The sequence below is a fragment of the Pelmatolapia mariae genome, linkage group LG18 (assembly GCF_036321145.2).
Source record: "Pelmatolapia mariae isolate MD_Pm_ZW linkage group LG18, Pm_UMD_F_2, whole genome shotgun sequence".
Taxonomy (NCBI): Eukaryota; Metazoa; Chordata; class Actinopteri; order Cichliformes; family Cichlidae; genus Pelmatolapia; species Pelmatolapia mariae.
Window position 1 is genome coordinate 29,717,051 of NC_086243.1, and position 19,121 is coordinate 29,736,171.

General features: G+C 39.2%; 1 protein-coding gene across 1 annotated transcript in view; it reads right to left on the reverse strand.

Moving 5' to 3' along the window:
• Window positions 1-19,121, reverse strand: part of LOC134616666 (receptor-type tyrosine-protein phosphatase N2-like) — a 218,249-nt gene that overhangs the window by 142,870 nt on the left and 56,258 nt on the right. Inside the window, exon 10 of the mRNA XM_063461604.1 lies at window positions 10,076-10,162. Coding sequence (XP_063317674.1) covers window positions 10,076-10,162 — 87 coding nt within the window. The remainder of the gene's footprint in view (window positions 1-10,075; window positions 10,163-19,121) is intronic.

Genomic DNA, 19,121 nt, shown 5'->3' on the forward strand with positions numbered 1-19,121 from the left:
GAGAAACGTAACAAAGTGATTCTGAAAAGCTAAAATCATATTTTTAAGGTCGGCAAATCTTGAAATAAATCAACAGAACAGTATAAAAACAAACAAATTTAGTGATTAAGAAAAAGGCCCTAAAATACAATTTTACTGACATATTAGAAGTTAAACTATTCTGTGTGATACATTAGAACAGTATAATGAGAATATCCAGAAAATGTAAAAGCTTACACAGTACTTTACACACTGAAAGACTTTAATGCTCTAGATAACATTTAAAGCCATCACATCATTCAGATGAAAACAACAAACAGCACTATATATTTAAATGATGTGACCATAAAAACTAGAAATAGCCAACAACAACAAGAAACTCTAAAAATAAAGTGTAATAGAAACATTTGTTGTTTTAGAAAGAAAGAAGTGCATTTCTGTTTAAAAAATAAAACCCTTATTGTGCAGGATATGATACTTCTCTGCAGTAGTCAAAGAAGTACACACACTTTTTAGTCAGCTGTTTAAAATCTAAGAGTTATGAGCAGTCGCATTTGTCAGGATTCAGTTCAAAGAGGGAACCTAAATGCAGACCAGAGACTACAAAATAATAATAATAATAATAATAATAATAATAATAATAATAATATTATTATTATTATTATTATTAATAATAATAATAATAATAATAATAGGGAGAAAAAAAAGAAAAAAAAAAACTAGCTAAGCACAAGAACACAGAGAACTTGAAAGGAACTGCAGCAGGTGACCTGACATAACACAGAGAGACTCAGGACTACTTTACATTATTACACAACTATGACTACAACTATTAAGGGCGAAAACCACAATGCCAGAAAACACAAAGAACTAAAATCATCCGCCGAAAAAATATGAAGGAAAAGAAACTCAAACCTACAAATGTGTGGACCACATGCCTAAAAACACTTTGGAAATAGAGCTGGTGTTAACTTGTTGTTTTTACTGTCCATTTAGCCAGAACGCACAAATTTACAATCATGATCAGATGTGTCAGAGTCAAGTCAAACTACATAAACAGCTCCAGTTTCACCATCAAGAGTAATGACATTAATATAATGACTTTTTTTTAAAGACAAGAAAAAAAGAATTGCATACAGACCATAATACACACTGAAATGTATATGCATATCGAACATGAAGTGATAACGAGTTGGATTATTATAGCACAGAAAGAGGACTGTGGAAGGACTCTGCAGGACAGAAAGTGCAGATTAAAGTTTATATGGTGTGCGAGTTTTCTGTCAAGTGCCCAAGGGGTAAATAAGATAAAGGTATTTCATTTGAACCTTAATGTTCACAGTTGGAGGAAAAGAAAGTGTCGGCTTTTGAATGCATTCACTATTATTTGAGTTATTATTTCACTTTGCTTGCTTTGAGGGAGACACATCCTTTGTGATTTTGTTGATTTGTGCCAAACGCTGTGACAGTTCTTAGAAAGGTATGATATAAAATATGATACAAAACACTAAGTGTTCACACCTATGGCCTCAGTTTGTATCCAGTCTGTCATCATCATCATCCTCACATCCAGACAGTTCAGGCCCACTCTCTCCTCCTAGTGGCAGCTCTTAGATATGGACCTTCAGCTCAGACACAGACATTACATCACCCAGGCCCTCATGTTTCAATAAAATAAATAATTTTTTTTTTTTAAACCTCTAGTCTACACTCACTGATGGTTATACAAGAGCCATCATTATTCGGCAGCCAGCTACAGTCAAAGGCTCTGAGAAGCCACCCACATCAGTACTTCCCTCCCGCTCACCGCGTTGCCCTCAACCACTACCAGGCCAACGTGGCAGCTAAAAACATTTCCAAGGCCGTTTTGCTGAAAGTGCTCACCGTCAGTATTATCTAATCAGTATTGAATTGTTCCAAATGAAATGTAAGGGTGTGAGTCACTCTCCAGGTTTGTTTTGTGTCCTGGCACAGTGTGTAGGCTCACTTTTATGATTCATACGTTGCCAGTGTTGGAAGTTTTGCTGGAGGCTCGTCGAACCGCTGCTGATCTCTGGCTGCGGCCCCGAGAGGAAATTGTTAGAAAAGGGAAGTTTTGTTGTCTTTTCAGTGGCTGAGGTTTCACAGGTCGATGACTACTTTGTTCAGAGATACTTTTGTTTTAATATACGAATCCAATTTCAAAAAAGTCGGGACACTATATACACATAGATAAAAAGAGAATGCAATCATTTGCAAATCTCACAAACCTACATTTTATCCACAGCAGAACACAGGAAACGTGCAAATGTTTAAGCTGAGAAAATTCACAACTTTAAGAAAAACTCTTTTTGAATTTGATTTCAGAAACTCATGTCCACAAAGTCAGGGCAGGGACATGTTTACAGTTGTGTTGCCTCCACCCATCTGGGACATGATGAGACCAGCTGCTGGACCTGTGGGAGAGCCCAGTTCTACACCTGGACTCTTCTCCTTCAAAGTCGTGCTGTTGTAATAGCTGCATTATGTGGTTTACCATTGTCTTGCTAAAATATGTAAGGCTTTTCCTGAAAAAAGCCATCATCTAGATGGGAGTATATATGATCTAAACCTCCATATATCTTTTCAAATGATCTTTCATTGATTTTGCCTTTCCAGATGTGCAAGGTGCTAATTCCATAAGCACTCATGAACCCACAATCTATCAGAGATGCAGGCCTTTGAATTGAGGGCTGATAACAAACCAGATGGTGCCTCTCCTCTTTAGTCCTGAGGATGGTGCTTTCCATGCTTTCCAAAAAGAACTACACAATTTGATTCATGTGTCCACAGAACAGTGATTTCTGAGTCTGTGCAATGAGTTCCATTAAAGAATCATCCTCGTCTTTAATGCAGTCCTACCCAACGGTCCAAAGAGTGGCATGCCTCCAATATTGATTTTTGGCTCTCTGCTTTGTGCACAGAGATTTCACCAAGATTCTGTGAATATTTAGATTATGTATCAGAAGATGATAAAATATTTAAAATCTTAACAATTTTATGTTGAGGAACATTATTCTGAAAATATGTAGACATTTTTGTCAGATTACAGATACTCTGCCCTCCTTTTCTTCAGAGGAACTCTGCCTCTCCAAGATGTTCTTTTTCAATCCAATTCAATTTTATTTATACAGCACCAAATCACAACAACAGTCGCCCCATATTGTAAGGTAACCCTACAATAATGCATACAGAGAAAACCCCAACCATCATATGAACCCCTATGAGCAAGCACTTTGGCGATAGTGGGAAGGAAAAACTCCCTTTTAACAGGAAGAAACCTCCGGCAGAACCAGGCTCAGGGAGGGGCGGGGCCATCTGCCGCGACCGGTTGGGGTGAGAGAAGGAAGACAGGATAAAATTTTATACCCAAATCATACTACAGACCTATTTCGAATTAACCTAATTAGTTGGAACATTTTCCTTCAGCTGTTTCCTTTGAGTAACACTTATATTTCAAGCCTTTTGTTTCCTCTGTACCAACTTTTGCTGCTGTTAAATTTAAAAGGAGCAAATGTTTTTCATGAAATAGTAAAACTTCCAACCTTTTCTGGAATTGGGGGTGTACTAAGCTGCTGATGCTGTGTAAGGTGTCTGCAGTGTCCCTACATGGTAAATGGATGAAGTTTGCGCAGTGGATAGAGGTTAGGCGTATGAGGGGCAAATACAGGACTCTGCAAAATAAAGTTAGTTAGTGGAACTAAATGTTTAACACCAGCTTCTAATAGCAAAGATATTTTTTCTGACAAAAAACCAAAAAAAAGAACCAAAACCAAACCCACACCCCCTTTACTGACAACCCAGATAAGGATAAGTGGAAGAGAATAGATGGATGGGAAGTTTTCTACATTTTTTTAAAGGTATGTGCTCCTATCAAAGTACAATATAGCTGACTGACATTTATTGTGTCATGTCAATTAAGATGACATATGTGAAGAGTTAAACAGAAAAATACTTTTTACTAAAACTCTGCTCTGGTCGTGACTTGTAATTCACTTTTTGTGAACCAAAGCTACTTTGTTGCAAAGAAACAGTTAAGGACTTTTTGCACTTGAACAAACTTCATCTAAAATAAACCAAGAAGGATCAAAAGTATTTAAGACCCAGAAGTAGTATTTTTTTTTTTAACTAAGATGGCTCAATAAAGCAGCTGGACATTTTCACAGGTTATAAATTTATATATCACTTAAAAGTTTGTACTTTTACTGCTTTTTTTTTTTTTTTCAAGGTTTTTTAGTTTAAGGAAACTGACCTGATAGGTGCAGGTTCAGCTAGGCCACTGCTATATGCCATGTTTGACAGGATATATAATCTTACAGTTCCTGCTGATACAGATAAAGAAAAAAAAAATCCTCCCAAGGCTATACGAGTTTTCTCAGAGAACCACAGAGCCTCGCTCTGTCCTTCAAACTGATAAAAGCAAATCAGATAATCTGTGAAAACCATAATAATACAACATGTTCTCTCTACCACACTACTGTAACGAGACATTAAGGCAAATAAGAAAAAGCTACAAGTTTATCACCTATACCGACAGCCTGAACAGATAAATACTACAACTGCTATCGCAAATATTTTTTTAGCTCAAAGCGAAATAGGGGGATACTAGAGGGATATTATATCAAGCATTTCTAATGCAATATCACATCTTATTTTATCTTGTTTTATGACTGAGTTTACCTAAATATAGTAAATACAGCTGTTTAAATACCACAAAACTTTATAAGGTAAAAAGTATTTGAGGGTAAATTTAAAAGCAGGGATAATTCACTCATATTTGCATTTGATTGAAAAACGATCCCATAAAAGGTGTTCGGATGACTTACAAAGACTGCATACAGAATAAGATGAGATTTCTATCATTAAATGTATGCAATGGGAAATATGATATTGGATACAAGTAAATGGATATTTTCAAACTATCTACAACCACCAGTTTTTAGTGCAGTTTCGGAGTATGGTGTTGAAAACCACAGGCAGACTGAGAAATTAGTGTCAGTCTGAGCCCTATGTTCCTGAGCTTATTTATTCCATTTAAGGTGACTGCTGTTGCCACAGTGGCGAGGAGCCGGGCAGCCCTGGAAAATAAGCGTGGTGCGTCTGACAAATTGTCGAGGCGGCTCCCCCTGCTGGGCTTTCACTGCGCTCACAACAAAAGAGACCCCTGGATTTCTCTCCCTCTCTCTATCTGCCTCCCTCGCTCTCTCTGTATCTCTCTCTCTCTCTCTGTCGCTCTCTCATTTTCTCTGCCTCCTATCCATCACTCTCCCCACTGTATAGCTCCCTTCTTTCATTCCCAGAATAGGAGAACAAAGACAAAAGGTGCATTAGAACAGGGGAACAGTACGGGCCACCCAGGGAGTCAATGCAGCAGCCGAGCAGCACGGCAAGGTGCCAAGCAACGACGGGGGCCAAGCGGAGGGGGTGGAGAGAAAGAGTGTGTGTGTGTGTGCGTGTGTGTGAATCATGCGACCCCAAGCCACCCAATCCCCACCTGTCCACACACACACTCACAAATAGAAGACTGTAGACATGGATTCCTACTCTCTCTGCTTCCTTTCAACCCCGGCCGAGTTCAATTCAATTTGGACGTTGCTTTATCAACAGTGAATGGAGTTACACTGTACAATGCAAGTATAAAAAGCAATGCTTTCCTAGTACTTCTATCCATTTAACAGTGTCAAAATTTCATATCACCTCTTAGAAGACAAACACCAGCCAACATGAACTGAAAAACCAACACCAAAAATATGCTGTACTAACAAGATAACAAATAATCCAGACTAATTCTACAAAGCACCAAATAAACTGTGAATTAGCATCCTCACGCTAAACTTCAAAGGAAAATGCATTTTAAGCAAACTTTGTTGTTTTGTTTCCGGAGCTTTCAGTTTTATTTTTTCTCCACCTGTTCAGCTGAGTGTTACATTATATTGTGCCCATCGTGCACCACACCACGAAAAAGTGAACAACTGAGGCTAGAAGTATACTTCATTCTACCATTTTTACAACACAGACTGAGAATTCATATACAGGTTTTATCTCACTCTCATTTTTAAAATAACAAAGGGAGTGGATTAGTGATTGATTGACGTTTTTTGAGTTTGGTCAACTTCACATTAAGGATTTGATATCTGAAATAAACAGTTGACAATTTCACATTTGGACTAGTATAACTATCACCAATATACTGTAGAAAACTACAGAGACCAGAGTTTAGGTAAACTCAACACATTAGATTGTTAATTAATGTTATTTGAGGCCTAAAGACTGAATGAATTTTGATGCCTGCTATGCATTATAACACAGCACATATGGAAATAATCAGGCAGATATCTGACAGATAATTTCAGAACAGCCACTGCAAAAGATCAATCTCCATTTGCTGAATATGCCCTTGAATGAAGTCATGGTTCAATACAGAAGATCTGTTTGCTCAGTTGCGTCTTTATTCGTCTGCAGGACGTGTGAATATTTGCTATTCCAAGTGTTCGATTTTCTTCATCACTTCTATTTTCCAATGCTGTCAGGATCCCTACACTGACGTCACGTCCCAGTTGTCTTATGAGCCTTCTGCCTGCCAATCGGTCCTCGAGCCAATCGGTCTGTGGACTGGGACCAGGCTGTATTTGTTATCAACGTGCAATCTGCCGCTATATTTACACGAGACTGAAGAGCACTGAACATTCGGTAAAGAGATGGATGTTGTTGTTGTGGTTTATTTCAGTGTCGACTGACTCATGTAGTGCTGTGGAATGGCAGTTCAGTACAGCAAAAAAAATAACCTGGGGGAATCCTGCCCATTATCCTAACTTCATCTAGTACCATATTCCATGAAGATGTCTCTCATCTCTTTGCTTACCTCAGGAAATGGTGCCAGAGGCATGCTTTTTCCTTATTGGTTCAAATTTCTGTAAAAAGTAAGTGAACCCTGAGTTGGGTTAGTTTGTGTAATAAAGAACCTTCGGAAGATGCTGACCTCCGGGTTTTTAAGCAATCTCTCAATGTTCTCAGATCTCAGCAATTAAGGGAATGGTCAGGAGATCAAAGTTTTTAATTAACCTTGCAATTCACCTATTTTCACATTTCAATGATCAATCTCAGGCTGTAAAATCCTATTTAACTGTGACCAGACACATGTTTATTCACAGATAAAATACAGCAAACACCGTCTGTAGGCTGACTATAATCCCCAACAGTGTGTTCATATCCAAACCCCCACAGTAGCAATTGTTTTGCTGTTGCAGCTCACAGCATTGAGAATTCAATTGATACTCCATGCAAAGTCACCTGTGGAGGGGAAAGACTGAAAAGCGAGGAGGTGCTGAGGGGGCACAAAGTTACTTACAGAAATATAGAAAGGACATACATCGACTGAGACAAACTGAAAGCAGAAACCTGAAGGAGGGAAGACGAAATAGGAATAGGTAGAGGCAAAGACGGAGAAACGAATAACAGAATGATTGAAAAACAGAAAGACACATGGAGAGAAAGAGAGTTCAGGCAGAGTTCATTCTCATTAATAAATGATTGTAGTCAACGGCTGCTCGTCTCTAACACGTCAATAACGTCGACCAACAACGCTCATTGCTTTCTTACCCCCTCAGAGCAGGAAAAAATGTTGACAGAATGAAAATAAGGCGACGTCCTTGGGTTTCTAGTCTGTAAGGGCACTGTTTTCCCTTCCTTTTTTTCCACTTCTGATTTTAATGCCTTCTGCCACTCTGCTTTGATCCCACCAGTTTGCCCTCTCTGATCCGTCATGCTGGAGGGTAACTGTGGAGCAGCCGACGCTGCTCATCTTCTACTGGGAATATTTGAGGAGTTTTAGTATGTGATGCTCGCCCTTTGAGAAAATTGCTGCCCACTCGAGCCTACAGGTACGAAATGGTTGTTGTTGAGACGGTAAAGCAGACTATGGATGTTGTGAGTCATCTACAGATCTTTGCTCATACAGTCTCTGGTTTGTTAGAAGGTTGAAGTGTTGCTGAACTGAAAAATACTGAAGTGTTTTCTTGATGTTGTTCTCATTTCTATTCAGCGGTTTGGCTGCCTGACAGCTGGTACGACTACATGTCCAGAGGCGCCGCTACATTACAGGGCAAAGAGCTTTAAACGACATCATAAGCATTTAAATGTTTTTATTTTTAGCTTCTAGAGCAGAACACATGGCTGAAGCTTTGAATTGTGGGTGTGTGAGGACATAAATTCGTTAACAAAGACACTGCAAAGAACTGGTTTAAAGATAAGGGAATTGAAGAGTTGGGCGGTTAGTGGGGATAATTATGAGTTTGAGTTATAGATGATTTCTATGAAATTTTGAGTAAGGGGCAAATAAGGAACTGGTTTTAAGTTGTATTAATCATTGTATAAACTGTAAAAAAGAGCTAAATTGCCGGTAAATGAGTCAAAGGACCCCTCAGGGACACAGTGGTTAGTGATGGAAAAAATAGAACAACAATGTCTTCCCAGCTAGATTTGGTACTGCTCAGATTAATCCAATATTTGCTTGTCTTCTACAGTAGTTTGATGATAAGGAACATATGACAGAATCATCTGTCTCTCGAGCTAACACACATTGCTCCATCTTTACCGGTTGGGAGGCTGGCTGTGTCTGGCAATAAAGGCCATAAAAGTAAGAATCAAGATTTTAAACTGATACCTACATTTGATTAGAAGCCAGTGTAGATGCTTTAACTATGGTAAGACATGACAGAATTTATAAGAACCCTTGGAAGAGAATTTTGGACAGACTGGAGTCTGACCAGGGGTGTCCAACTTCAGGCCTCGAGGGCCGGTGTCCTGCAGGTTTTAGATGTGTCCCTGATCCATCACAGCTGATTTAAATGGCTAAATTACCTCCCAACATGTCTTGAAGTTCTCCAGAGGCCTGTTAATGAACTAATCCTTTGATTCAGGTGTGTTGACCCAGGGTGATATCTAAAACCTGCAGGACACCGGCCCTTCAGGCCAGGAGTTGGACACCCCTGCTTTAGACAGAGCATTACTACAATCTAAGTGGAAGGGGATGAAGGCATGAACGAGCATCTCCAGTTCAGTTTTTGAGACAGCAGTCCTGAGTTTAGCACTATTTCTTAAATGGAAAAGCAAGAGCAGGTCAGAGACTTGATGTGAGCATCAAGTCAAAGACTGATCAAAAGCTAACCCAAGATTCTGCCTGTTAGCATCTACAGTGAATGACAAAAAACAGACGCTGTCCAATTTGAATAATCCTTATTGGAGCAAAAAAAAAAAGAAAAAAAAGAGACTCTTGTTTTCATTATAACTCCAAAAAGTTATTTGCTGTCAAACTATTAATTGCATTAAACCAGTCAACTAAAACAGATAATTCATAAGGTTTAACTGAGAGATACAGTTGAGCGTCATCGGCATACAGATTACTGGAAATGGTTTTGAAACTACTAATAATGTGATCTAATGGCAGAATATACAATGGAAATAAATAGGGGCTTAAATCGGATCTTTGTGGTGCAGCTCATGATAATGCAGCCAAATCTGAGCACTGAGACTTAAAGTGTTTTATCAAGAAGAAAAGAAGTAAACAAATCCCCGACTTGGCTGGATATCCTTACCATGTGGTTCAACATGTGGATTAAGATTTTATGATCAAGTTGCAAGGACTTTGTGGTCAATTCGTGGTATTCTCTTGCTCCGTTTTTAAAGATATGATCAACACATTATTCAAACCAGTGAATCAGACTGGAGAAATATTTACTCCACACACTTGCAGTGATTAGATGTGAAGCTTTAGGTTGTTTTTGGATCACTGAATGACAGGCTTTATTTGAATAAGAAAGTGTTCAGCTTCTATTTCAGGGTTTTTGCTTGCATGCAGGAAACTTGTCACCTCCAGTGTTCTAGCTCTGTTGTAAACAGACTTTCTTTATTGGCATCCGAACTGGAACAGGTGTGACTTGATCATTTCTCAATAGGAGCGGATTATTTAGAGCCTCAAATGCAGTAAACGTGCCAGTTTGTGGTTCTTTTTATATTCCTTTGATGCAGTGTGAAAATGAAATGTTTAAGCTTTGAGAAAAAAAAAAAAAGCTGTACATACGAGAGCTCAGCGAAATCAGACAGCTGGATTTTCGCCATTCTAGCCAGGATCTCCATCAGGTGGAGGCCTTCGTCTGTCTGGAGCCCACTGATGATGAAGAAGAAGAGTGCAGGGCAGGAAGAGAAGAAGGGATCAGAAATTAAAAGTTAAACATACAACAGCTGCAATTTACTGTGCATTTTTTTTTAATAAAACAGGCTTTAAACAAGTTCTTTTTCCTTTTAGTGAGGTATCAGGTAATTTCACAGGTTTTCCTTATTTTCTGTAGATTGCTCGTCACTGGCGATATTCCTAATATGGTTATCTTAGACTTTTAGCACATAGGCCCCGCCCATCTACCACCAAAAACCATCTTTTTGCAAGGAGGAGCCACTCAGGAGAAAGGTGTAAACAGGTGAGTGATTGCTGGAGGTTGCTGGCTGTGTTTAGGTGAAGTTGATCTGAAAGGTTGTGGTGCACAAAATAACGTCTTTGTGATTGCTTTGATTAGCATCTAATTGCCTCAGCTAGCCGTTCCGTGAAAGGAAGACACCAACTTATCTGCAAACATGAACAGTCTCCATTTTCGGTTTATGTCCATTTTTCTCAGTTTCACTACCACTCGCTAAGCAGAGCAAGTGCTGCAGACAAGTCGGGATCTTCCATGCAAACTACAGGTAATCTGTGACCAAAGGAAAGTTTTCCAGCACAACACTGTATAAATCTTTACAACCAGTTTTACCTAGCGACTGCCAGCAACCCCTAGACAGCCTGTCGTGGGGTTACTGACTAGTCTCTAGGAGTATGTCACTGGTGCTTCAGCAATTAATTTCACAGTAACTGCAAGCAGCCTCCAGCAAATCACATTTTTCTTCAGCACGCTCCGGTTGCCAGTGGGTCACTGACTGATCCCTCAGCCCATGTTAGTGGGGTCTTAGAAAAAGTGAACTAAGGGGCTGAAGAGTACTCTGAAGCATGAATCGTGCAAAGCTATCAGAATCTGTCAAGGTAAGGCTTGAATTGGTTTATGCAGAAATGAGAGAAAATTAAAAGTAAATTCTTTGAAGATAAAGTGTTTTAAATAGACAAACAAATGTTTAATTGACATTATTTCTTATGGCAAGTGAATGGCAGAGAACTTGAGCGTAAATAGTATGGAGATGAAGAGCAAAGTGTTAAATGCCAGCGGTCCCCAACCCCAACCTATTTATGTCCTACAATATTTTCACGGACCGTGTTGTGGATAAATACAAAATAAAACCAGTACCAAAAAAGAAGAAGACTTACTGATAACACACGGGACAAGACCGAGGGAAACAGAGTTAACGATAAAAACGATTAAAAAAATAATGATAAAAACCCTGAAAACCATAAATTTCACACCCGAGCCTCAATTCTCGCAGCCCGGTACCAAACCACTCGGTCTGTGGCCCGGGGGTTGGGGGCTGCTGATCTATAAGACATACTGGACATGGTGAAGGTCTCCAGACATATCACTGTATCATTAAACCCACTAGCTGAAGGACTGAAGCAGAAAACACAGACATATAAAAGCGGTTTTCCACAAAGCTCCCAGGTGAGTTCAGATAAGTGTGAGATAGAGAGGTGGGAAGTGCTGTTTGCCGGCGAGGTGAACGCTGAAGAGGTGACAAAGGTCACAGGCAGAAAGCTTGTTATCAGCACTGCCTGCTCCATCATTTTATGCTTTACAGCATGTTCTAGCACATAAAATTACTTTGGCAGTATTCAACAATAAAAACGACCTCTGTTTTGTTCACAGCTGAGGATTACCTCGATCTAAAAGAGAAAAACACTTCATCCTGAACCCTGATCTGCTGTTCTGGCATATATGCATATTTTTGGATAGACAGTCATATTAATGGCATTGGCTCATACTGTTTGGCAGATACTCTATTGCAATAGATTTACTGTAAGTACTGTCTATACATCTACAATTACCACTAACTTAACTACTTTAAATCAAGTACAGTTGATGTAATCCTCCCAACACAAATTTCTTTACTGGATGTTTTCAAAAGCAAACTTTTCTTCTCTTTATTTTTAAAGTAACTTAAGAAGGAAACGTCAATGCTTCTATAAATGAGAATGCCATCTGTGCAGCCTTATGTGTCTGACATTACAAATTAATAGTGTGAAAACCTCTTAGACATGTTATGATACATATGTTTTGATATATCAGAATGAGGACCCAGATGCAGACATGGGTGAGTAAAGGAACAAATGTTGAATCCAAAACTTATTTGTAAACAAACAAAAGGTGACTAAACACTCCGGGAATAAACAAAAGCTAATTCAATAAAATGGTAAAACTAAAGCAAAGATTTAAATGATTAAGGAGCACAAGGGTATTAAGTGAGGCAAAAAGGCTATAGGCTAAAGAATACCTACACAGGGAACTAATGTGACACAGGTGAAGCCATTAAAGGCAGGCAAAGGCAAATTTTTAAGGAGGGAAAAAGCCGGAAGGAAACCAACAAGGAAAAGAAATTACCAAAATAAAATAGAAGGTGACTAGAAGTAACAGGCGAAGCACACAGACACAAAAGGTGTAGTTAAAGAAACAATGCTATGACAACAGAAATGCCAGTTCAAAAAGCATGCAATGTCAATTATGTCACGGTCAGCAGGGAGCTGACTGTGTTTTGAGTGAATAGTGGGACCCAAATGCAGACACGGTAGGAGACGGAACAGAGTTTAAGCAAAAGGCGAGCCATTTATTTGGCTGATAAAACGTGAACACAAAAACAAAGCAAGCGTGAACATGGCAAAACCCAACCTGACACCTAAACTGGGAAATAACTATGAAAACTGTGACGAGAGACATGGAACTGAAATAAACTGAACATGAACCTGATCAGTAAGAAGAACTCTGAGACATGACGTGGCTAGACATGAAACCAAACAGACGACCTGGCAACGACTGAATGAACACACACAGACTAAATACACACAGAGGGTGATCAGAGGAAGAGGAAACACATGGGAAAACCAGCTGACTGGAATCACATCGTGACACCACAGAGAAAAGTAACACTAAGCACAATGAACAGAGAAACAAGACTTTCAAAATAAAACAGGAATATAACGGGATGCAGACATGACTCATGACAGGTTAAGACACACGAAAACATCAATTTGGCTTTAAATGACCTCTTCCTTAATACATAGTTTTGCTTTTGATGATAACATAGTAAAATTTAGACGGGGAAACTCACTGACATTTCACCAAACCGTGAGAAAAATGGCAGCGAAATAAGGGAATAACAAATTAAGCAGTCAATTACAAAGGCCTCTGTGCATGCTTAGGGCCAATGGCACAGGGGGGGGAGGTTGTGTGTGGCGTGTGTTTGCATCTGTAAGCCTAGAGACCATAATTAAAGCTCAATATTCCAACTCCAAGCTAATTGCTTCCTGTCTGCTATGGACTCATCTGACCTCCTCTAAGTCTCCTCTGCGGAATTCAAACAAGGAAAGCAGACACTTCCAGACATCTGCAGGATATCTGCACATTTCTGGAAATACAGCATTGTCTTTGGATGAGTCATACAGATTAAGCTGACAAAGAGTTTTGCTGCAAACTGTGCAAATCACTCAATTTTTTTAATGCACTTAATTACGAAAATTAGCAGCTGTCTCCGTCCTTGCATCTTGAACTTTGATGTCCAACACTTGCTGGATTTCAACCAAAAATGTTTTCTTCTCTTTCATCATTTTTAGTTTACTCCATGTTAAAATCCTTACTCCAGGTGTATTCCTAGCCTTATGATTTCACATGCACTGGTCATTGGACCAAATAAACAATCATTTATGATCAAATATGACTGTCAGCTTCAGAGTCAAATCCAAATAAAAAGAAATGAATTGCAGCTGTTTACAGAATTTAACATCTTAGGGATCATGAGTTTAACTGTTTTCTTTGACTATAAGAGAAAATGACTGAATGTGGCTGATTCACAGTTAATAAAAATGAGACTTGCTATGTATGACAGCCTGTGATTTGTCTCCCCTCTCAGCCTGGAGAGCAGACAGCAGCTTCAACAGCCCACAGCCTGAGTCAGTCTTCACTGTGCAGAGCAGCTGCTTCAGATCTGACATCAGCGATCGCTCTGCCTGCAGATCCTGAGTGTTGATAGCTACAATGGAGACCTCACAGCAGCTTTTACATTAGCTCTGCAGCATGCAGGGTGTTGGGTTATGATCCCACTCAGATACGACAGCCTGCCTCGGCAGGATTTCTTCTCACAGAGAGACGCTTTGATTATTTTTATTCTATATTTCCTTCCATCTCACTCTTACACAATTTCAGGGAAAATGAAAACTGATAACAGTACAACAGCAAGTACAGGCCTGTACTTGCTCATCTGATGATGATCTGGCTTTTCGATGGAGCAACAGCTGGACAAATGACTTTGAATCCAAAGGCAATAATTACCAAAGTTGAGAAGGAACTTTTGCACAAATACACAAAACAACAGGATTATTCTCTGTGCTACCCTGAATTCTATTACTCTAAAAAAGTCTAAACAATTACTGGTATGTAATATGAAATTTAATGAAGATATCCATGGACTCCTGAGTATAAGCCCCATTCGATGACCTTTCGTCTAGTGGTCATTGTTGTCATGTCTCAACATCTACTGCGCAGGGTTAGCACAAGACATTGTGCAAATGTTTTATTAGACAAAAAAAAACTAATTTGGATATCAAATTATGTTTTCCATTTTAAGCATCAGTAGGGAGGGATGGATACTTGACAGGTACTATATGCCTCAACTCGGGAGCTGGCACTGTGTTTTCCAGATTAAGATAGCAAAATAATTTCACATCAATCCAGTTATCCATCAACAGTTGCATTATTTTTTTATTTTGAGCATAAGGACTTAGTGTTAGGAAAGGATCATCATTTAAAAAGCATCAATTTTAAAGTGTAATGCACATGTTACAAAGCTACATCGGCAGCATTAATACAACATTTACCACCATGTTTTATAACAGTATTGCTAAATGACCACATAATGCTCTCGCCTTATCATTGTTTACAAAAGATAGTAACAGTGTACTTAGAATGCATGAAGGTAGAGGAGGGTAACTACTGGTGATATATAGGGGACGAATATCAAATTCATATGCTGATACTATTCAAACTGTTATTATAACTATTTTCAGCGTGAGAGCAGTCAAAGTACTACTAAGTTCAAGTATGGCCTCTCAAACCTTTTAAATGTCTAATATTTAGTTTATTCACAGCAAAATCAATTAATCTTCCTGCAAACATTTTTTGTGTATTTGTGAGTATTTTCTCACACAGTATAATACATGTGTAGGACTCTTTGTCACAAACTATTTGGACACTACTAAACTTCCAGGAAACAGATGGTCCAAAATGGAGAAAGTTACATTCGCTTTTCACTCCAATGTGTAAATAAAGGTTGCTTGGTCATTATTCGAGTAGTCCAGAGTATATTGCTCACCAGGAAAATATGATCTATCCATCTTCTGCAGACCCCAGTCTGATTCCTGTTGTTTGGGGACAGAAGCGCCTGAGGAGAGGATTGCTGCATGCAGTAATAGGAAAGCCAGAGGTTTCACTGAACAAAAGAAAGGCTATTTCTTCAAACATCAAAGGCATCCCTTCCCTTCAGGGCTTCTCCACTGATCACTCTACTATGAGCTGCCTCAGCAAGTACATGAGAGCGAATCAGGAGAAAAGCGGTACAGGCAGACTGTCATGCCTAAGTCTTATCAGTAATAATGACAACTAAGGAGAATGCTGTCAGTAAGACTGAACAAATGTCAAGTCAGCAGCATGAAAAATAGAAACAGAGACGTCAGAATAAACCATTTCTGTGAATTTCTGGATATAACATATAAATACATATGGGGCCAACAGAAAATTAAAACTAAAAAATTAATTAAAAAATGAAACCTCCGATGGTCTACAGAGATTTTGACTTGTATCACGAGTAATTGGAAACAGGTGATAACAGTTAGATAACAGGTTCAGGTTAAGGCAACAAATTCTGGCTGGATTGTGGACTTATGTTTAAAGAAATCATAAAATTATAGATTATCATTAAAGGAATTACACTGGGGCTTTTTATGCATATTTTTACACCAAAGAACTTAACAACTTTACAACTAATTAGAGAGTAAAGTGTGTGTGTGTGTGAGTACATGTTTAGACATCTTTGTGCGGACAGAAAATTGGCACGCTACTATACTTGTGGGAACCAGTCCCTGTCCCCATGAGTTAGGCACTCATTTTTTTAGGGTTAGTGGCTTGGGAAAGCATAATGTCAATCAGATGTCCTCACTAAGATATGAAAACAGGTGTGTGTGTGTGCGTGTGTGTGTGTGTGTGTGTGTGTGTGTGTGCGCACGTGTGTCTTGAGCAGCAGGTGTTTTCCTCCAGCTGTCATGAATCACCCTGTCCCCCTCTTCCTCCTCCTCCTCTTCCTCCTCTCCCCAGGCCACAGGAGGAGATGATTCTCTAAAACCACCAGGATGCTCCTGCTATCAGCTTTCACCTCAGACGCTGCGCCAAAATGTCATCACATCGATCTTGTTTCGCATGTGACGAATATTTTTATTCCTACTGTGACAGCTTTGTTATGGAGAGGGACTCGACCTCAGTACGGAGCATTTCAGTAGCTTTAAGCCAAAATATGAAAAACGTTTATTCAAGCAACCTCAAATTCAGCAACGCATTTACTAGAGTTCACAGCGATTCAGCGGCCCAGCTTGTAGTGGAGAGGAAAAATGGTTGTTGAGTTAAACAATTTTACTGCGAGTTCTTAAATTATGAGTTAGGTGTGCCTTTGATTAATGCAGTGTTGAAGGAGTTCCAGTACTGAGTCTTTATTTCTTAGTATTTTGCTTCCAAGGATCCAGACTTTCTTGTAATCTTTTAAAGATGTCTTATTAAGCTACTTAACACTGATCTGTGAATCATTCAAGAATAAAAAGGCACCAAATTCAAGAACCAGAGTTCAGGCTATGTTGAAGAACAAATGTGGTCATACCAATTAATGACGTTCATTTGTACCATATTTCCATGTATTTTCCATGTTTCAATAAACTGCTGCATGTATTTCCCATTTCCCTAATGTCTAATGTCACCTCAGAGAAATGATGTGTTTGCACAGTACTGTATGCAGCCATGTTTGAGGAAACAAGAAGCATCTGTGAATTATGTATCAGCATTAAATGGTGTTAATACATAGTTTTTGTTATTGCCAGTAGTTAAAAAGTTTTAAGAGATATTGCTGGATTCTTTGATCTAAAGAAACCCTAAAGCTTGCTGACTTTACTGCTAAATCACAGTATGACATGGAGCAGTCAGGTACCTGGCAGCACAAATCAGATGTTCTGTAAAAGCTCGAGATGACTTCTGGTGGCCCAGAGTCTCACTGCATTCCTCTGCTTTTATCATCTTCTGCTTGTTGTGTGGTTTAATACATTAGTTTTCATCGCTCCATCCCTGTAGTCAGACGTAGCAAGGAAAAATGTCTAAGGTTTTCTCATTGCTCAAACAAAAAGCTGTGGGGAAAGATGTGGCTACTGAGACTAGTCTGGCTCAGAAGATGGCTTGTTTCACAAGAAGACATTCTTTCAAGGGCCTTTTTCTTACTGGTGCATTGCGAAGTGGCATTTTTCCATGTTGTGGTTGATGCTGCACTTCACTCTCAAGAAGAGGTTTGACACAAAGTGAACTGTCAAGGACAACTTTGGTGTTCTTTTGAAGTTCAGCAATCTCATAGAAATGTCAAGAGTCACTTTGAAGAGTCACTGTAAAGGGTTAGAGAGGAATCTGCTGAGTACACTGAAGACTCTGACATCTGCGGTGCAAAAGTGACTGAGAACATCTTAAACCTTCCAGCTGTTCACCTAGGATCAGAGCAAAGCAGCCTCTGAGCCTGTTTCATAAAGTTACAGGAGCTAAACCTTGATGTTAAAGGTTGCCGTCAGAATTTCTGCAACACTGTCAAAGTAGTTTTTGTGAGCTTTTGTGAGCTAAAGTTTTTTCCAATAAAAAAAATAACTTGGTTCTGACTCCACAGAAGGAAAAGGAAATATATTTAGTTAAACTGTTAAGAGAATCTACAGAAAACAAAGAGTAATACAAATCTAACCCCTTGATAAGATCTTTGGGCCCTTCAGGCCCTTCATCTCATACTGTTAGATGCTGCAGCCGTCGCAGAGATACAAAGGTATCCTTTTGCAGCCCCACCTTGAGGCACCATCTGCAGATAGCAACAAATTATAAGTAATAAATCTGTCAGTCAGTAGTACACACATTTGTCCTGTGTTATCAGTGTGTATAGTTGTGTATGATGTATGGGGAGGTCAGGTGAGTCTAAATCAAATACTTAATACAAAACTAAGAAATAACGCTTTATTTTAGCACCAAGAGGTTTTCTCACATGCGGAAAGCAGCCGTAGCTGAGGCTAGTCTTGTTTAAGCTAAAGTCACAGTATTTTTACTTCAGCCTATTTGGAGAGGAGAGGAATAACATTTGAACGGTAAATAGAAAAGTACTTGAGCAGCTTTACACTACAAGGTCTTTAAGTGCTGTCTAACTATAATGCACACACCCTGACGGATACACTGCGGACACTTGGGCATTTGGTACTTTGGCATTCAGGATCTTGCCCAGAGTAACTTCAACGCACCGACCCACGGGAGCCGGGGATTACACTACTGACCTTAAGATTGACGATCGATTGGTGCTCATGAGCTACAACCACCCCACCTACGGAGGGACTATCTAAACACAAGTGATCTTAAACATGCAATGAATCTGGAATCTACAACTCTGGGGTAGAGGATCAGAGATATTTGTTAGCGCCTTAACATTGCAACATTTTGCATTCGCATATTTGACACTTTTTCATTCCTTGAACTTTTTCCGCACTTCATAAACACAAGTCATCTAATTTAGAATTTCCCTTTCTTGTAAAACATAAATACATTTGATTCTCAAGAGCAGCTGTGACACTAAGCGGCTCTATAGGGTAGAGAAGAATCATTCAACCTTACTGAATG